The sequence below is a fragment of the Erpetoichthys calabaricus genome, chromosome 18, assembly GCF_900747795.2.
Source record: "Erpetoichthys calabaricus chromosome 18, fErpCal1.3, whole genome shotgun sequence".
NCBI classification, from domain to species: domain Eukaryota; kingdom Metazoa; phylum Chordata; class Cladistia; order Polypteriformes; family Polypteridae; genus Erpetoichthys; species Erpetoichthys calabaricus.
In genome coordinates, this window is record NC_041411.2 from 87,638,146 (window position 1) to 87,659,784 (window position 21,639).

The window sequence follows — 21,639 nt, forward strand, 5'->3', positions numbered from 1 at the left end:
CAGGGAGCTAAATCAGGCGAATAGGGAGGATGATCGAGGACAGGAATGCATTATGTACGGGAGCATTGTCTTTTCTTGTTTCACTGTTCGAGTTTTTCACCTGACATTGTTGCTGAAACTCGTGTAGCGATTCCTGTGCACATACTGACTGGGCTATTCACAGGATATACCTAGCCAGTCAGTGGTGTGAGAGGGCGTGTAGGAAGGGATATAGTTCTATGATTTACATCCAGCCGACCTCCAGACTATTTTCCAGGAAAGCCCCAAGCCCAGTCCGGTTATTTTTGTGTCTCACTTCACATGTTCCTCACAAAGACACACCAAAGGGCACTATTGTGCTCACTACCATTTTCTACACAAGAAAACTCAATTCATGGAAAGCCGCTTGCTGCGCTTCCAGCCATTAGCTTGCAACTGCCCTTTCATGTTTCTTGACTTCTGCAGGTGAGGGCTCACACATGGTGTGCTGCTGCATGTTTCAATTCTGTCTCTGATGCATCTTTAGAATTGCAATCACCAGAACTGTCATTATAAATGGCAAATTGCATGTCCTGTTACCAGTTTGTTACCAATATGATGGTTCAACAAAATATCTACATGTGACAGGAAATGAGTCTGGAGTTTTTGCTTCTATTTTTCATTAGAGATCTTTACTTAAATATGAAATAACAAGAAGACACATGAGGACTATATATATATATATATATATATATATATATATATATATATATATATAATAAAATACTAAGGTCTATCTGTCACACAATTACTCTGAAACTACTGGGGCTAGAACCTTGATCTTGGTCTGACTTACTGAAATGCAAGGTAATGTCGGCCTTGCCAGAGTAATCTGTACTGATGAGATTCTCATGGCAAAGTACTAGGCAAATTAAGCAGCATGGTGGAAAGAGAACGAGGACCAGCGACATCTGCTGGATGTCAAGCAAATCACAAGTGCCAATAAAGTGATGAGGAAGATCATAACAGCAAGAAAAAAAGGGATCTGCTAAGTGTCAAATGTGAAATACATAATGTGAGAATAAGGGAAATGGAGAAATGCGTGTGACAGGGGGTCCGCATGTAACTTCTGTGGCCATAACCTTGATCTTGGTCTTGATCGAAAGATTAAGGCCTGATAACACTTAATTCCCCAGGACCCGCTACATACATGTTCAGAAGTATTGTGTTTATTGATCATGGAACATGACTAAAAAACTCTGTAAAAGGAAAAAGTAAAAAGAAGATCGGCAATATTTGCTGAGTGTCAAGCATGACACAGAAGACGGAGCAAAATTATTATTATTATTATTATTATTATTATTATTAAAGAGCAGCGGGAAGGCATGAAGAGTAAATAGCATGCATGGCAAAGTGGTCACTGTGAAGATGTGTTTTGCATGGTGAAAACAAAAGACTGTTTTGACAAAATGGAAAAGTTCAGCTTGCTCTATATAAACCAACTTTATTTGAAGGCCGGACGCCTGCATGTTTCCTAATTAACAACCTAAAAATGCTTGCAAATGGGAAATAAACGCCTTTTTTCTTGTGTCAATGTCATGAATGTTACAGGAAGGGAAGAATAATCTGTTTTGTAAATTGATCTGAGAATGGATTATCTTCTTCATCCCTACTAACATGAAAAAAATAAATTACAAAAAAAAGGTACTGCCACTGGCACTTGGGACAAGAGGAGTTCTTGTCCAACTTCTTTGGTGTCACTCTCTTCGGCGCCTTCAGGTGAATCACTTCAAGGAGACCCACTACAGCCACCTGAGTTTCTCCTCCCATTGGCATGTCCATTTGCACTCACATTGCCAGGGCGGGTTTACCTCTCTTATCTTATAAACTGCCATTTTGATGCCATTTGTACCAATGGCAACCCTTCCCTACAACAGTACATACATCAAAATAAAGTTTAAGGATGTTATAACATTCTAGAAGACATAACAGAACAAACTGTGAAATCCCTGAAAACCGTAACACATACATTAAAAGGAAATGACATTTTCCAGGTGAGTTTCTTTTCTGTGGATGCACGTCACTAGAATCGAAAGTATATCAGAAATGTATTGCTGACCTTTCACTTAACTGGCATTGACCTTCCTGTCACAGAAAGCATATTGATTTCTCAGCTAAGTGCATTGTGAGGCACAGATTGGATTTTTGCAAATAAAAGCGCCCTTTCATTTCCAGCTAACACTGACCCTTTCTCTCCCTCGCTATAAGTGAAATGCTATAGACCAAAATAACCAAAAGAGCAGGGAAATAATAAATTGAATCTCTCTGTTGACAAGTCGTTTCCTTTCTCTCATAGAAAACAATTTCCAGAGAAGCGGTGTGTTAGTTTTTCCACTGCAGTGCCTACTAAATAAAATCTGACTGGGATGATGATACGCTTTGTGCCTTTGAAAAGGTGCTGTGCTGTGTGAGACAGCTGGAGACCTCAGTGGAAGTCAATGAGCGGGGCTGTCGATTCTTCCTGATGTTTATTCTGTCTCACACCCCTTGTTTGCCGGATTATATACTGGAACTACCATAACTGCAACTTGAGGTGAATTCACTTTTCATCACAGTGAGTCAACGGAGTGAAACAGGCTTTCCTATCAGTCAGGCCTCCATAGATATTCAGTTTTAATCCATAAATGTATCCATTTTCACATTTTCCTAACCCAACTACAGTACTGGGGTGTTGTGCCGTGTTAGCCATTATGGATAAAGTGAGAGGTTTAGCAAAATGACACCTTTTATTGGCTAACTAGAAAGATTATAATATGCAAGCTTTCAAGGCAACTCAGACCCCTTCTTTAGGCAGAGATGAAATACAGAAACTGGAGGTCCCTGTGTTTATATACACACTAGGACAAGTAACAACATTGGAAAACCTTTAGGTGAGACACCTTAGATGTAAATAAATTAATAGACATCTCCAGGCCAAGATTCATTTAGCAAGAGAGGAGAACAATGTATAGTCAAGATTTGATAAGATAACAGTCCAGCAAAGTCTTTGGAAGTTTCTGATGAGTTTTTCAAAACAATGTGGATCTGTAGTCAGGTTGTCGGTCTAAATGAATCTTAGCCTGGAGTGGTCTATTAGTTTTTTACTAATATGTCTCTAAGGGATAAAAAAAACACAACACCAATGTGACTTTAAACTATTTATTCTGCATTTATGGGTACTAGTCCAGCTTTTTTTTTTCTTTTTTTTTTTTGCTGTGTTACAACCCTCAACATTATCAGTAATATATGAAAAGTTGTGCAATTCTAGCCAATAGTCCTTTGAAAGTCTTCTAGAATCAAAATCTAAAATCCACCAAAAAATACTAATTCACTGTGTTAGTTTCTGTGTAACAACATTTAAAAGTAGGAAACTATGGGGTAATGATGACTTTGGCCAGAGTTACCAAACCATCACTGGGCCAATGAGGGGCTTACTGAACTTACACTGCCAGGCATTAACCATTGCTGTGCAGGAGGGTGAGTGAGTGCTGCTCTGCATCGGCAGTTAAAGTAAGCATACCCGTAATCATGTCAGATCCACAAAGCCTTAAGCGCAAACACCTGCAGCCTTTGTGACTGACATATGGCAGCCAAACAGCCAGTCCCAAATGGAGCCATAAGTTAGCATATGGATAATTTATGCTTTGTTAATAGTCATCTATTTGTGTATTTTTATGTTTCTATGTGTAAAATCACATTCACTTATGTCCCTTGTACTTTGTGAGTGATACCCCAGGGGGCAGGGCCGCCCTGACATCACCAGTCCTGATACCTCCTTCTGGCTATTTAAATCAGTTGAGAAGGTTCAGGAGCTGGTGGACTTTTCTTTATTGTGGAGTTCTGTAAGTATTACTATTTCTGTTTGGATTTACTGTTTTTTTTTATATACTCTTGACTTATTTTCCTTCTTCTGGATGGTGTATTGGGACTTGTTTGGTTAGGATTACCTTTTAGGCAACTCCCTTTGTCTCTTTTTACTCTGCCCTTTCAAAAATTAAATATATTGCAATATAAAAATATGTAGACCTATATTACAATATAATGAAAAATATAAATAGCTCAAATATATAGTTTTTATATCTAAAATATATTGAAACATACATTTCCCTTACTGTATTACAACAAACAAATTTCCAAATACATGGTGAATAGGACATGCAGTGTACTGTGTGCTCAACTCTCTGTTTCTGAAAGATCATTCATGGCTTATCTTTTAACTTGGTAAAAGTTAAACACAAGCTTCCCATAGATTCCAATTTATTTTGAACGCCCTGTAACTCACAAGATGTTGTTAAAGTAGGTGGATATGCCAGCACATGTAGATTGGCATGTATTCCATGGTGAAATGTGTATGATATGCCTGATGATTTTGACATTCGAAGAAAAATTGTTAAAAAACATTACAGTGCTACTAAGTTCCTGAATTTGTATTTTCTCAATATTAGTTTTTAAAGAGGAGTAAATCTAAGAGGAGGAAAGCTAATATACAAAGATAGCAAATATATATTTAAATATACTGAAGTATCTATAGTCTTCAAAATATATTGTGTAGTATATTATAACTAGAATTTACATTCTATTTAAAAATAATGTATAATATTTGTGCTTTACAGTATATTATTACTACTATTTTAAAATATATTAAGCAACACATTTTTATACTTTGGAAGATATAATGCAATATACAAAAATAGTTAGTAATTTACATATTTTACAATATAATTCAGTATACTGCAAGATATACTATATTCATATACATAGTAATCAATTTTTAAAATATATTTTAAGTTTATTTCATTTTCGTAAGCATTTTTCTGTATTTTTCTATTTTTGCTGAATAAGTCTTCGATTTATAAAGATCACTTGCTTTTCCCCTTTTGGTTCAGAGGCCAGGGTTCAATGGTAATCCTCCCTCTTGTGGGGCTTTTTGATATGTTTGTGGACATTTTGTGTCATTTTGCCAGCCCTCCATTCCTGGGGTCTGCTCAATCTGAAGACAGCAGATATTCTTGAGGGCCTGGCTGAGTTTAGGAGAACTTCTACTGGGTAGATTAGTTAAGGCGTGGAACTGCTTCTTTAACTGTTTTTGGATTTTTCATGCCTATTTTGCCTCGTTCATTTCTTAACAAATTACATCTCTCTATTATAAAAAAAAATTTTGGGAGGGAGACGAGACGTGATCTTCCCGCGAAACAAGGCAGTGAGACAAAAGGACAGCTGCTATACAGGCTTTTAAATGATTGACGCGCAGTGTGACAAGCAGAACACGCAGCTCGCTAGCAGCAGCAGCAAGACAGCTGCTGATCGGACCGCATCTGCTTAGCATGCATTCAGCAACTTCACAATATGAGCAGCGCTACACGTCCCGCGAGAAAGAGATTTAACCACACCCAGGGCCGGAAATAAAGGTCAAAGAGTAGATGACAAAGTAGAACGTCGTAAAGAATTAAAAAATGTTGGCGCTGTACACATACACAGCAGGTTAGAGATAATGGAAGTATGAAAAAAAAAAGGATAGGAAAGATCACATTAGCGCAAACAAACGGAAATTATTACTTGGTGAAATAACAGAACAGCAAAAAGAGATCGACTATATTGTTCGATTTAAACTTTAAGTTGGAGACTTGTAGATCATCTAATTTGTGTTGCCAGCAAGAATTAAAAGATTCCAAAAACGTTGTTGTGGTATGAAGTCCAGTGAGACGGAGACTTTTAACATGAGATTCTTTCAAGTCACACCCTACTTACAACGATTTTCAAACAAGACCACTGTCATCTAACCTCAGTCGTGTGAATGCTTTTGTCAGACACACTTTTTGCGCTCTCAGCTCTTATAAATTTTATCAGGACAATAATTTTATACGTTCTAGTTGACATGTCAACGGCAAAGCGAAGAAGAAAGAGCATGGACAAACATTTGAGAAAGTCGTTTTATTTATTAGAGAGAAAGAAACGATATTCAATCTCAGGCAATTATACGTTGCATTGTCACGATGTGAGTCCAAACACAGAATCAAACTTCAAAGCGATCTTGAAGAAAAGTTCATTCCAAATATTGTTTATGCAAAAGTTTTAAAGTAAAAGTGAAAATAATGCAAATGTAACAATTACCATGAAAATAACAATCTCTTTAAATTGTATATCTGGTAAACCAAACCCGGGGGTGGGCGAGCGAAGTGAGCAGGGAGAGGAGCTCCCTAGTATATTATATATTTCCAGATAATGGTTGTGTTTGTATATTGCAGTGTATTGTAAGAATAAAAATATAATCCAATTGATATGTAAGACACATTACTTAAACTGAAATATGTTATAGATCAGACAGCACTGTGACACAGTACAAATTCTAAACCTGTTATTAAATTGTATAAGTAACTAAAAGGTTATGCTGGAAGAGCAACCGACTTCAGCTACTGCTAGTGAGTTACAGGATGTTCAAAATGCATTGGCATCTTTGGGACAATTGTGTTTAGCATTTTCAAGGTGAAAAGATGAGGCACAAACGATAAGATGAGATGAGATGAGATGATCTATCTTGGCTCTTATACACGATATATTAATAAAGATGTTTGTTGCCATATATTAAAGGTTATATTTTTCCTTATATTGTATATTTAATTTTAAACAATTTGAACTACATATACAGTATGTTACATTATATTGAAAGATATGTTCCCATATTTTGTGTACATATTGCAATATATACAATTTTTGTAATTGTAAACCAAGCCAGTTAGGAGTTGGCAAACATTGAATACAGTAATCCATCCTCCATCGCGGGGGTTGCGTTCCAGAGCCACCCGCGAAATAAGAAAATCCGCGAAGTAGAAACCATATGTTTATATGGTTATTTTTATATTGTCATGCTTGGGTCACAGATTTGCGCAGAAACACAGGCAGTTGTAGAGAGACAGGAACGTTATTCAAACACTGCAAACAAACATTTGTCTCTTTTTCAAAAGTTTAAACTGTGCTCCATGACAAGACAGAGATGACAGTTCTGTCTCACAATTAAAAGAATGCAAACATATCTTCCTCTTCAAAGGAGTGCGCGTCAGGAGCAGAGACTGTCAGAAAGACAGAGGAAAGCAACAAATCAATAGGGCTGTTTGGCTCTTAAGTATGCGAAGCACCGCCGATTCAAAGCTGTTGAAGGTGTCAGCTCACACCCCCTCCGTCAGGAGCAGACAAAGAGAGAGAGAGAGAGAGAGACAGAGAAAAACAAACATCAAAAATCAATACGTGCCCTTCGAGCTTTTAAGTATGCAAAGCACCGTGCAGCATGTCGCTTCAGGAAGCAGCTGCACAGAAGATAGCAACGTGAAGATAATCTTTCAGCATTTTTAGACGAGCGTCCGTATCGTCTAGGTGTGCGAACAACCCCCCTGCTCACACCCCCTACGTCAGGATCAGAGAAAGTCAGCGCAAGAGAGAGAGAGAGAAAAGTAAGTTGGGTAGCTTCTCAGCCATCTGCCAATAGCGTCCCTTGTATGAAATCAACTGGGCAAACCAACTGAGGAAGCATGTACCAGAAATTAAAAGACCCATTGTCCTCAGAAATCCGCGAACCAGCAAAAAATCTGCAATATATATTTAAATATGCTTACATATAAAATCTGCGATAGAATGAAGCCGCGAAAGGTGAAGCGCGATATAGCGAGGGATCACTGTACATGAAACACATTTAAACTCCACATAGATGGTCACCAGACTGGAATTTAAATCCAAGTCTCTGTGGAAGTGAAACAGAAGTGTGAACAAATATGATGACGCAATCAACATGTTTCCCTTTCGTGCTCACTTTTGCTATAATTTACCTCTCATCATTGCACAAAGTGGGTCATCATAAATGATTCACATGCTTTTATTTCTAGGCGTCATTTACTTAAGATTTTTTTTTTCTTTTCACACAAAGGTGGAATTGGATGCGTAGGGTCAGATCGCGGCCAGGCAAGAAGATGCCTTGACAATGTGGAAATCTACAACCCTGATGGTGACTTCTGGAGGGAAGGGCCAACTTTGCCGTCACCTCTTTTGGCTCTGAGAACTAATTCTACCAATGCTGGTGTGGTTGAAGGCAAACTTTACATCTGTGGATGTTACTATGGAGCAGGTAAGGAAGATAAAAATAAAGTTTGGTGTTTCTAAATTTACTGTAGAGATGATCAAGTTTAAAAATATCTCTCTATTATAAAAGAAAATCTTGAGACGAGACGAGACTATTGCCAAGAGATTTTTTCAAGTTGGTAGATGGGGTCCAGCCCTCCTCTCAACCAATTCCGGGTAACGGCCCACGCCCACGGTCATCTCACCTCTCATTCGTGTGAATGCTTTTGTGGGACTCGGCTCTTATAAATTTTTATGTTTTCCTCACTTCCCAATAAATGAACACTTATTATTTCCAAATCTTATTGAAGAATTCTATTCCGAAGGGTTATCAACAGAAAAAATGAGTACATGGGCAATCTTAGCATCAAGAAACAATGAAGTCAAACAAATTAATGCCAAAAATGACGATCGGTTACACGGCATATTGGTTAAATGTGTATCAATAGACTATGCTGAAGCAGTTGGTGGTGATCATGCGGAAGATGCAAACATCAACTTACAATATCCCGTAGAATATCTACAACCGTTAACACCGTCTGGTTCTTCCACTGGCCAGATTACTGTTGAAAGAAGGATGTATCGTAATGTTATTGCATAATATATGTATGAGTGATGGGCTATGCAATGGGACAAGATTAGTTGTATTGAAAATTGGTTGAACAATTCTAACATGTAAAATTTTAACAGGCAACAAGAAAGGTAATGTAGTACATCTTCTGCAAATAACATTAGACACAAAGGAGATCTTGATATGCCATTCGTATTAAAACATTTACAGTTTCCCGTTAGAATAGCTTTTGCTATGACAATTAACAAATCTCAGGGACAAACATTCAAAAAAGTCGGTTCATTTATTAGAGAAAACGATATTCACTCACGGGCAGTTATACGTTGCGTTGTCACGATGTAAGTCCAAACACGGAATCAAAATTCAATGCGATATTGACGAAAAGTTAATTCCAAATATTGTTTTTACTGAAGTTTTACAGTAAAAGTGTAAGTTTAAAAAGTATTTGCGTGTTAATTTCAAAGCCAAACAGAACAAAAACGTATAACGCAATGAATACCTCTAACGCAACATGAAACATAATTTTCTTTCAATTTATTATGTTTTACTATTTTTTACTATGGTTAATTACTCACAGTAATGTAAAATAGTTAGTTTTATTATGCATATGTAACAATTCCTATGAAAATAACAATCTGTTTATATTGTACTTCCGCTTCCCCATACACGAGCTGCAGAGCCGCAAAGTGGCTAGCCAATAGCACCCACCCAGGGGTTGGTGAGCGAAGTGAGCAGGGGGAAGAGCCCCCTAGTAAAATAACAAAAAATCCACTGCTGCACTATTCTTTGCAAATTAGTTAATGTCACTGTTTTTAAAATTATATCTTAAATATCAGTAGTTTTAAAAGGAGATTGTTCTCAATTATTTGCAGCCCATAAATACAGAATGTTGCACATTTCATGTCTAAAAAGTAGTAAGGGTCCTGGATTTAAATCCTGGTTTGTCTATACAGGTCTGCGTGTTCTCCCCACATCTGTGTGGGTTTTTCTCTGGGGTTCTCTTTTTTCTTATACTTCCAAAGACATGCATGTTAGGTTAATCTACTCAGTGTGGGTATGTATACCTTGTAATGTACTGGTGTTTGATGATGCCTGCAAAGCTTGTAGCCCCCACGACTCTGCCCTCGATTAAACAGGCTCATTTTTACCTCTAATGTTTACATTTTCAGTATGAACACTTGTGTTTTTCCAGACATTTGTTACTGTCACTATGGTTCAGCATACTCTTTAACTATATGAAAAACTTGCTTGGCATGGAAAAATACAATATCCTGACCGGCCAAACTGTTCTCGATCCACACTCGGAGCAGAATTTTTCAACTAGTGTGCATCGTAACAGTGGCGTCTGAACCTGAGAGGCACAAGCTCCACAGGGGGTCAAGACCTGTCTGAGAAGGACAGGACTACTTGGAGAAGCTAGCATTAAAGCAGCTCTGCGATCACTGTGTTGTGTCTGAAGTGCTCCAAGTGCTGTGTCTACATCTTCAGGCTGCTAGATGCCATCTGCCTGGCTGTATGGTCACCAGTGAGTCTCATAGGGCCAGGAGATAGTGGGCATATGAGTGGCCTCTGAGCCTGAGATTGGCGGGCAAAGGGACAAAGCAGCTTAGAGAAGCCCCCAAAGTGCTCACTAAGTGCCGTGTCTGCGAACGCTGATCTTGGCGCTGCCTTTTTACCAGCTTCTCCGGCCATATGAGTGGCCAAACAGTCCATAAGTCATATATTTTTGTGTGTAATCTATTGGTTTACATGTGTATACTATCAGGTTGCATGCATGCTTCATTGGTTTCCATGCTTATAGTATTGGATTCATCCATATGAAGTTGACATGTGTGAGATAATATACAAGGGAGGTTTAAAAAGTTTCCGTACTTTTTTTTAACTCTATTTATTAAGAATTTCAAAAACAAATGACATCACTTTTCTACACAGTCAACTTCATTTGCAATGCAATTTTCCCAGCATCATACCAACTTTTTAATGCCCAATTACTACTCCTCCCGTGTTCACCGTTTCTAACGAAAATATAAAAGTGCGGAAAATTTTTGAACGTCCCTCTTATGTTTGTTTTTAGTAAAATAGTGCTGTGCATTGGGATGTTTATGGTTACAAAAATGTGTACCACCCCAGAAAAAAAGGTTGGGAAACACTGCTCTAGAGCCAGACGACTGAGGCCGAAAACCACTGACGCAAAACTGTCTCTGATGCTGCAAAGCATGTTATTGAGGGAAATCCTTTCATCCTTTAATTTAATACAATTATAAGGTTCTGAAGACATGAAGCTTACCCTGGTAGCATCAAGTGCAAGGCTTGTAGTGGAGCCAAATTACCATCAGTAGTCTGCATATTCCTATCCAGTGATAGTCGATGAAATAGTCAGGGGGAGTCCTCCATGAAGATAAAATGTAAATTCTCTCAATACAATGACAGTCGATCAAAATGCAGGGGTTGCAGGGTGTAATCCCCTGTGAAGATTCCTGCACCGGTATGCTAAGAAAAGATGCTGGTACTCTTTGTTGAAACTGGAAGAGGTGGCAGAACTTCAAGCACTGGAAGGAACCAGCCCACTTGACCAGTTTATCATCACCTTTTATAGAAGAAAAACATGCAAATTATACACCGAGACTTTTAGTCAGCCTGAGATTTGAATCCAGTGTCTGGGAGTTATGAGACAACTGTTATAACCACTGCGCCATCCTGCTAGTTTTTCAAAGGAAGCGGTATAATCATTATGTGTGGTGTCTGATTATTTTAACACCAGTCATTTTAGACATTACTTTTACTGTATAGAAATGCCCTGGCCATGCCTTCATACGTCAAACATGAAAGACCACTGTGGCCCCCATCAGAATAATTGATGACACTGTTCATTCTTTAACCAAAAGACATCCCTATCTGTGTTTCCATTCATTGCACTATTTTTGTGCGCTACAAGCCTGTTCTTTTCATTTATCTTTAGATGAAAACTTTTTTTGTTTTTTGGCCATCATTTAAATTCCAGCAGTCTGCGCTGCCTCCTTGAGATAAGCTAAATGTACTACATGGACTTCATTACATTTTCCAGTGTATGCTCAGAATAGCAATGTCCCACAGATGTAAAACTATGTAAATCTACAGTGGGCTAGTCAAACTGTTTTTGTATAATGGATTAGGGCAAGAAGGCAGATATTTATGTGCTTTTCAAATGGTGATTGTTTTGTCATTGCTGCTTGAAATCCTAGTGTCCCATCTGTCATCTACACTACAATTTATCTACTCTCATGAGTCTGTTGTGAGGTGGCCCGATTTTAAAATTTTTCTTGGTCTTATTTATTACCATTTTTCCAAAGGTTGTTGTCGACTGAGGGAACACAAAGCCCTCCAAAGAAATGTTGGGGCACCAACCATGTTGTCCGTTTTAATAAATACTGAGTCCTAAAAATAAACAAGTGCTCGATGGTGTGAATATTTAGAACAAAGCAAAAGAAATATAGCCAGGTAGGAATGAGAGTTCTTCAAAGCCCTGAAGAGTGGTCATTTATTTAGGTACGAGCTCCGTCCTGTCATCTTCTATTCCCGGAAAGGAATGATGTGTGCTGAGGTTGTTTCGGTTTTATTGTCATTGGAGTGAAAGGGGCAGTTGCTCTCATTGGGTGGTTTCTCTGGACTGTGGGTGAAAGAAGAGATAATACCATCAGTGCCAGCGCCCACCTTATGTCCCAGAATGGTAGTGCTTACCTCTGGTGAAACTGAAATGTGACCCTCAGATGTGCATTTAAGAATTTTTTAGACTTCAGTAGTTTATTTTTTTATATTCAGTTTAATGTTTTGAAATTTATTCTATACCATGCATAATTATCATTTGTGCCAGGGTTAAAAGCATCATTTTTTGGCCATTTTCTTTTTGAGTTTGCAGATATGTCCCCCCAAGAGTACCTTCTTGCCTTTTTGGTTAATGATGTTTAGTTCCCTTGAAAGTGCCACTATATATATATATATATACTAGCAAAATACCCATGCTTCGCAGCGGAGAAGAAATGTGTTAAAGAGGTTATGTAAACATATATATACATATACATATATATACATATCTACATCCATCCATCCATCCATTTTCCAACCCGCTGAATCCAAACAGGGTCACGGGGGTCTGCTGGAGCCAATCCCAGCCAACACAGGGCACAAGGCAGGGAACCAATCCCAGGCAGGGTGCCAACCCACCGCAGGACACACACAAACACACCCACACACCAAGCACACACTAGGGCCAATTCAGAATCGCCAATCCACCTAACCTGCATGTCTTTGGAGTGTGGGAGGAAACCGGAGCGCCCGGAGGAAACCCACGCAGACACGGGGAGAACATGTAAACTCCACGCAGGGAGGACCCGGGAATCGAACCCAGGTCCCCAGGTCTCCCAACTGCGAGGCAGCAGCGCTACCCACTGCGCCACCGTGCCGCCCTCTACATATACATATATATACATATATACATACATACATAGTGCGTTGTAACACGGGCTGTGATTGTTACATGGGAGGGAGACGACAAATCACAGCTTCCCGCTTTCTAATCGGGCCTGTGATTGGTGCTTTGACTGATGCCCAGATCCCACAGTATCTCCCCTTAGGAGAGGCGTTAGGCAAGTGTAATTGAATAGCGGTGCTGCAAGTTTAGCTTTACACCTGTTTTTAAGGCTTATTGACTGAAAGGGGCTTTCATGAAAAAAGTTAGGGCTTTGCTACAGGATACACCCTCCACAAGTTAAGGAAGTAAAAATAAAGGTACATATTTCTGTTTTATTTAAACCTTTTAAGTTTGTATGCGGGTGGTATGGTGGCGCAGTGAAAGGTGCCAGTTAGGAGACCCGGGTTCGCTTCCCTGCGTGGAGTTTGAATGTTCTCCCCGTGTCTGTCTGGGTTTCCTCCGGGTACTCCGGTTTCCTCCCACAGTCCAAAGACATGCAGGTTAGGTGCATTGGCGATTCTAAATTGTCCCTGGTGTGTGGGTGTGTGTGGGTGTGTGCGCCCTGCGGTGGGCTGGCACCTTGCCCGGGGTTTGTTTCCTGCCTTGTGCCCTGTGTTGGCAGGGATTGGCTCCTGTATTTAGGATATAGCGGGTTGGATAATGGATGGATGGACATTTGTATGCATAGCCCCATTTGCCTGTTTTCGTTTTTTTTCTTTCTTCAGTAATATTTCAGCAAACCCGGAGCTTGTCAGTTCAAATCCTGGTACTGATACCACTGTGTGACCCTGAGGAAGTCACTTCACCTGCATGTTGTGCAAAAAACAAAAGTAATGTAACAAATTGTACCTCAGATGTTGCAAGTTGCTGGAATAAAGGCATAAGTCAAATAGATAAATATGTATTATACACATAGGAACTATTCATTTATTTTCAGTTAAGTCATCTGCAGCAAACCTTTATAAATGAGGGTTTCTCCTTTTTAGATAGTGCAAACTGTTTCTTCTTCATTGAGGTTTTCTCTTGGAGAGCTTTTTTCATTTCATTATAAGGACAGTACGTTATAAATTAAATGTCGGCATCTAAGCGAAGAAGAAAGCAAAGCGGAGAAAAGAGACTCAAATGCGTTGGACAGTAAAAAGAGCAAAAAAGAATAATCGAGGTGCAAATTCAGAAAATAAGGAAAGCAATTATCAGCCCAGAACAAGTGGAATTGAAAAAAAAGCAAGTCCAATCTGGCTCAGAATTAAAAGACAATGAGTAAAAGAAAGTAGAACTTCATAAAGATGTTTACAAACGTTGGCGCTAAACACATGCAGAGCAGGTTAGAGACTATGAAACCAGGGAAATTAGAAAGGCTCAAAAAAAAACAAAAAACGGCGCTATACACATGTGGAGAAAGTTAAAGGATATGAACGTAGGAAAATTAGAAAATATAAAAAAGTAAAGATCGCAGTAGCGCAAACAAACAAACTGCCTTATTTAACTATGCACCAGTCTAACTTTGGTTTTGCACAATAATTACTACACTATTGCACCTTAACACTTAATTCTACCTTATTCACATAATTTTAGATAGATAGATAGATAGATAGATAGATAGATAGATAGATAGATAGATAGATAGATAGATAGATAGATAGATAGATAGATACTTTATTAATCCCAATGGGAAATTCACATTCTTCAGCAACAGCATACTGATACAATAAATAATATTAAATTAAAGAATGATAATAATGCAGGTGAAAAACAGACAATAACTATGTATAATGTTAAATGTTAACGTTTACCCCCCCGGATGGAATTAAAGAGTCGCATAGTTTGGGGGAGGAACGATCTCCTCAATCTGTCTGTGGAGCAGGACAGTGACAGCAGTCTGTCGCTGAAGCTGCTCTTCTGTCTGGAGATGATAATATTTAGTGGATGCAGTGGATTCTCCATAATTGATAGGAGCCTGCTGAGCGCCCTTCGCTCTGCCACAGATGTTAAACTGTCCAGCTCCATGCCAACAATAGAGCCTGCCTTCCTCACCATTTTGTCCAGGCGTGAGGCGTCTTTCCTCTTAATGCTGCCTCCCCAGCACACCACTGCGTAGAAGAGGGCGCTCGCCACAACTGTCTGATAGAACATCTGCAGCATCTTTTACTTATTTATTATGTTCTACTATACTGTTATCTTTCAATCTATGACTTTTTGTTAATCTAACTGATATTCTTCTAACTTTGCACAGTTTTTGATAAGTGGATCAGGATGCATTTCACTGCATGTTGTCCTGTATAACTATGCATGTGACAAATAAAGAATCTTGAGAATTTCAAAAACGGAGTTTACCGCACATGCATTTATTGGTTACTTTGTTCATGTATATATATTTATCTGTCTGCTTATTTAAAAAGCTAAAATTACCCCAGGAGTCAAAAATGTTCTGTCTACTAGCCCTTGTACAAAAACCTGGACAAAAGCTGGAGTATCTCCTTGGTAACCCCATGTACCTTTGGAACTGTGAGAGGAAAATAGCACGACTTTACAGACAGGAGTCCAATGTGGAACTCTACTTACTTTTTTACTTTGTAAAAAAAAATTATTAACTGTGGATGATGTCGATCATTTTGTCTGTGCTGAAATTCCAAACAGAAAAACCTGACCTGACCTCATTAAAAAGATTCAGCATATTGGGACTCGCAAGATTACAAATATTGTTTTTACAGAAGTTCTGAAATAAAAGTGAAACTAATGAAATAGCAACAATTCAAAGAAAAAAAATCTTAAAAGTGTATCCGGATAACCAAATACGGGGTTTGGCGAGCGAAGCGAGCAGGGGACGAAGCCCCCTAGTGTATATATATATACAGTGATCCCCCCACCTATCACAGAAGTTACGTTCCAGACCCACCAGCAATAGGTGAAAATCTGTGATATAGAAAGACCACATTTTTTTTATAGTTTAAGCCTTAAAATACCCCTCCCACACGCTTTAAACACATGTAAACTTATTAAAACACACTTTGGATACACACATGATACACGGATGTCGGGCTAAAGATATGAGTAACATAATAATAATCATCATCAGTTTTACCTTCTCCTGTATGGTCAAGGTCTTCCTCTGGCGCTTAGGCTCACTGCTACCAGAAGGCTTACAAGATGCAGGACACTTGGGAGCCATCATAGGGCTTAAAACAAAACGAAAAGTTCACAAAAGTTTGCTCAGAAAAGTCGGACCACAAGCAAGGTACAGGTCGGGGACCCACGCTCACTGTTCTTGCGAGATTACACCAAATTAGCAGCAGCTAATCAGAGCCCAAGAGAATAAAATCTGCTCTGATTGGTTGAGTCTCCTCTTTCAGCCAATAACGGGCTTTGTAAGAAATCATCTGGGTGCTGTAATGCGAAATTCTTTGTCTGCTGAAAACCGTATGCTTTGTTATGAATTGGCTGCAAAGTACACTACAGGTAGGATGTACTTATTGAATTCTTCCGTGATATAGCATGGGCGCGATAGCTGAACCGTGATAAAATGGGGGATTACTGTATATATATTGTGCCAGACGGCTGGGGACCCTACCCAGCCAGGAAGCCTGGACGGTCCACGAGAGGGACGATACCTTCCCTGGGCCACGAGAGTGCAGCCACCCTGGTCTGCTTGGGGGCCACAGGAACAGAGCTGGGAAGCTCATCCCTATGGGAGGACGTGGCCCCCGCCAGGGGGCGCCCGGACGGTTATGGAACCATGGATGGCAGCACTTTCACCACACCAGGAAGTGCTGCCGGAAGAAATCCAAGGGGCACCCGGAGTGCTTCTGGGTGCTCATCTGACACTTCCACCACAACAGGAGGTGTCATCGGATGGAGCACCTGGAGCCCATCTGGGTCATTATAAAAGGGGCCGCCTCCCTCCAGTAGACGAGCCAGAGTTGGGAGGAAGGAGACGAAATTGTGAGGAGGGGAGTGGAAGTCAGAGAAGGGGAAAAAGAGACAAGAGACAATTGTTGGCGATAAGGCATTGTGGTGCTTAGAGAATAATAAACGTGTGTGTTTTGGACATTCTGGTGTCTGTCTGTCTGTGTCCGGGGGCTGGCTTACCACAATATATATATAATATATGTATATATTAAATTGACCCTTTTTATAGATGGTTGCATGATGACAAAATGTTTCTTAACTTTAGAGGCCTGGGCTCATTTCGTCACTGAGTCACAGGCTTGGGTGATGTTGCATATTCTCCCCATGTCCTTGTGGATTTTCTCCTGGTACTCCAGGTTTGTTTCCACATCTCAGAAACAAGCAAGATGGATTACCCGGTGACTCTAAATTTGCCCTGTGTGAGTGAATATTGCTGCACAATAGACAAGTGTTGTTCCTTTAGGGATAAGTTCCAGCTCTAATGGTACTGTAATAGAAAAAGCAAGCTCAGAAAATGGGTGGATGGATATTTCTCTAGGACATCCTCTAGTCCTTTACACGTTAAGCAATGATTCCCTTTATCTACATCTGGAATAGTAGCAGGTGAGGTAATTCTGAAATGTCAAGTTAGACTAGATTAGATTGGATTAGATTAGGAATACGTTTATTTGTCCCAAGGGAGAATTAAAACTTCAGAAGCCCAAAAGAAGCAAAAAGTATATACTGTATATATCAAACCAACAACAAGCCACCAAACACACATATGAACTTCTGGCTTGGATAAGTTGGTCCTGCCAATAACAGGCTTGCAGGTGGTAGTAAGACGGTGATTGAACTGAAAATTTCGAGGTCTAAATTCCAAACTAGACCATGTTGCCAGCCATGATTAGAGTACTTTATCATAATTATACACTGTAATGTTTTTGAGGTTTGCATTGACATATGTGTGCATATTTATTTAAAATAAGGAAGACTGAAGTTTTGTGGTAAGATTATTATACTCACTAATCTTAGCGCTGGAGCGTTGCAATATGTTTAAAGGTAATTAGCACATGAAAGTAAAAATTTCTGTCCACTCTGTACACGTGGAACAAAACTACAGTGAAATTCACAAGGAATGCAAATTAACCTGCTTACTGATAATGAATCCACAAAGTAGAAAAGTAGGAAAGTTAATACAAGTAAATATACTTAACAAATTAAAACTGTAGAGGATTAATCAAGCACTGAGTAGAGAAGAACAAGTATATAAACAGAAAAATATATAATTCTACTAGTCATGCAGTACATACAGTATACCTTGAAATTATATATATATAAAATATATATAGAGATGGAAACCAGGGCACCAGCGAGCCCAAACCCTGACACAAACACACCAAAATCCTTTTCTCAGTTGCCAAAGCACAAAACACAGGTTTCTCTCTCCAATATACACAACATCTCTCTCCTTACAACTCTTACCACCACACTGCCCTTCTCCAGTCAAGTGTTGCCTCTCCTCTTCTCAGCCCCGACTCGTCTGGCCAAGGCAGTGCGGTCCCTTTTATTAAAGACCCGGGAGTACTTCCAGTGCCAGTGCCACTGCCCGATGGAAGCACTTTTGGGTCATCACAGCAGGGATCTTGTCTCCCTGCAGCGCCCTCTTGTGGCACCCAGTGACCCCAACAGGGCTGCTCTGCTGGACTATATCTCTCTGCATGCCCTGCTGGCTTTCCACTGGGCACCGATATCTGGAACTGCTGCCATCTAGCGTGCTGGGGGAGTAAAAAAAAAACAATGATATTTTTTCCTTTCAATGGGCTGTCTGTCCATCTCTTCTGGTTTTTCCTTCCGGGTCTGCTCCCTTTCTTCTCCCCAGATGGGATGCTTACCTGTCCATTAGGAGTCTCCCGTCTGGGCAAGGAACCATCCCCTATCCCCTGTCCGGGATGCCCGTCAAGCCCATGTGGCATCTACATATAATTTATTGTAAAAGAGAAACCAATTTTACATAAGAAAAAGCATACAAAAACCAAAACCTGATTAGCAGCTCCTAATGAATTCCAATGAGAAACATGTAATAATTAAATCCATCAACCATTAACATATATTTATATAAGGTTCCAATAAATTGATAAGATGAAAATTCCCACTTGACTTTACAATACAAATTACAAAAGTGACAAAAAAGTGAAACAATTGAAAAATTTTAATTGGCCTGTAAACATATCAATGGATACGGAATAATAACCTTCAAATATTTTTCATAAAAAACATCCATCCATCCATTTTCCAACCCGCTGAATCCGAACACAGGGTCACGGGGGTCTGCTGGAGCCAATCCCAGCCAACACAGGGCACAAGGCAGGAACCAATCCCGGGCAGGGTGCCAACCCACCGCAGGACACACACAAACACACCCACACACCAAGCACACACTAGGGCCAATTTAGAATTGCCAATCCAGCTAACCTGCATGTCTTTGGACTGTGGGAGGAAACCGGAGCGCCCGGAGGAAACCCACGCAGACACGAGGAGAACATGCAAACTCCACGCAGGGAGGACCCGGGAAGCGAACCCAGGTCCCCAGGTCTCCCAACTGCGAGGCAGCAGCACTACCCACTGTGCCACCGTGCCACCCATAAAAAACATGAGAAATGAAAAAAACAAACAAGTTGTCCAAAACTAGATACAAAATTAATATAACAAATGAAAAACAGTGCGAGCCAACTAAATGAAGTGATCGATCCTGGGTTTAGGCCTAGAGGAGCCTGTAGCCTTGAGCAATTGTTTCACTGGATTCCTGACCCATCCATGTGATACAGTGTTTTGGCTGATGCGTTTTGAGGAAGGACCTCTTCTTCAGGGCACAATGTACCAATTTAAAACTATTGTACAAGGTCAGGTGCTCATTATAGTTGATCTAACCTTCTACCAAGTAATCAATTCTTCTTGATGTCCCTGTTGAATGTGTATGAGGTCTTCATGTGCGTATGTGGGTTTTTCTCTGAATACTCCAGTTTGCCTTCCATGGCAAACATGCTATATAAATAAATTATATTATTAATTCCAAAGCACATGTCCATTAGATTGGCTGTAGATTCTGTGTTGTTGCAGCATGGGTGTAAGTGAGTGAATGAACATCCTAGGATTAACTGACACATTTGCGCCGATGTGTTGATGTACTTCATTCTCTTATTCCATAGTTTAATATGTCAGCTTATTTAACCAGGCTGGGCAATAACGGAGAAAAAGTGCTTACTGGGCAAGGAGAGAAACATATTTCCTTCTGGGCACTATGTTCACATTACTTGGTTTTGATTGGACCTCTCAGGGGAGATTCTGTTCTTCTTAAGCTGATGACAGGCTGTCAGTCTGCAGTTTAGTGTGAAGCGAGATGTCTCTTTGAACCACACAGGACTGTGTCTCACAAAGGAAAATCATTTAATCGTCAAAGGGGAAAAAAAGGGAAAAAAAATAAAGTGTAATGATGTTTCAGAGACAGACACAAAGTAATTATTTATTCTGGCAATGCAATGTTTTTGTTAACGTATGCCAACCACATCACTAATGTATTTGCTCTTTATTTTTGTGTTAATGAATCCACAGATCGACATGAGGTCATCACCAAAGACATCTTGGAACTGGACCCTTGGGAGAACCAGTGGAATGTAGTGGCTCACAGAGTTCTCATGCATGACAGCTATGATGTTTGCCTTGTAGCCAAACTGAACCCCAGAGATCTGATACCACCTCCCTCAGACCTAATGGACGAATGAAGAGAAAGCCATTCTGTGACCTCGGGAGTGCTGTGAGAGATGGCGATTACCAGTACCAGACAGGCAACTTGTCTTGATAATGTTTTACACTATAGTGACATGAATCGGGCTCTGTGATGTGTTTAAACAATCTAGAAAGTATTAGCTATCATGGTGGATTTTAAAATGAATGAATAGAGTGATAGAAGAAAAAGGGCATTTTCTAAGCTGCATAAAACCAAAAATCCTGTCAGTATGGTATGTTATGTTTAAAACAGATAGATAGATAGATAGATAGATAGATAGATAGATAGATAGATAGATAGATAGATAGATAGATAGATAGATAGATAGATAGATAGACTGAACTTTATCTGTTCCGAGGGGGACAATCTGGCAATGAGAACAGATTTGTGTATCCTAAAAATTATAAATGTAGTATATTACCAAACCTTATTTCATATTTAATATCATATGAAACTTATTTAGGAAATTGTGATGTGTGCTATTCAATAAATATCCTCATTATAGTACTGTACAGCATTATCATATAATGGTGGATCAGATAAAAAAAGAATTGTGTAGAAGCAGTTTGCATTGGCACCCCTGTGTTAAACGCAGACATGAGTGCCAGTTTATTGCAGGGTACCAACACCCTGGGAGTTACGGCATAGGAGAAAATTGTAGCTGGAAGCAGACTCCTTACACAAAGAACCACCATGCACCTTACTTCATATTTATTACATTATAATTAATAGGAGGATTCAGAACCTGACAAATGTAGTTGAACCTGAGCTCTAGGAGTGTAAGGCAGAAGCTCCAACCACTACATCTGATATAGTTCATTCATTCTTTCCTTTTCTTTGAATTCA

The 21,639-nt window shown here is 39.6% G+C and overlaps 1 protein-coding gene across 1 annotated transcript in view; it reads left to right on the forward strand.

Moving 5' to 3' along the window:
- The window catches only part of kbtbd12 (kelch repeat and BTB (POZ) domain containing 12), a 108,347-nt gene extending 87,060 nt beyond the window's left edge, over positions 1-21,287 (forward strand). The window contains exons 5-6 of the mRNA XM_051921160.1: positions 7,913-8,110; positions 20,619-21,287. Of these exons, the coding sequence (XP_051777120.1) occupies positions 7,913-8,110; positions 20,619-20,788 (368 nt within the window). The 3' untranslated portion in view covers positions 20,789-21,287. The remainder of the gene's footprint in view (positions 1-7,912; positions 8,111-20,618) is intronic.
- The last annotated feature ends 352 nt before the right edge of the window (positions 21,288-21,639 follow it).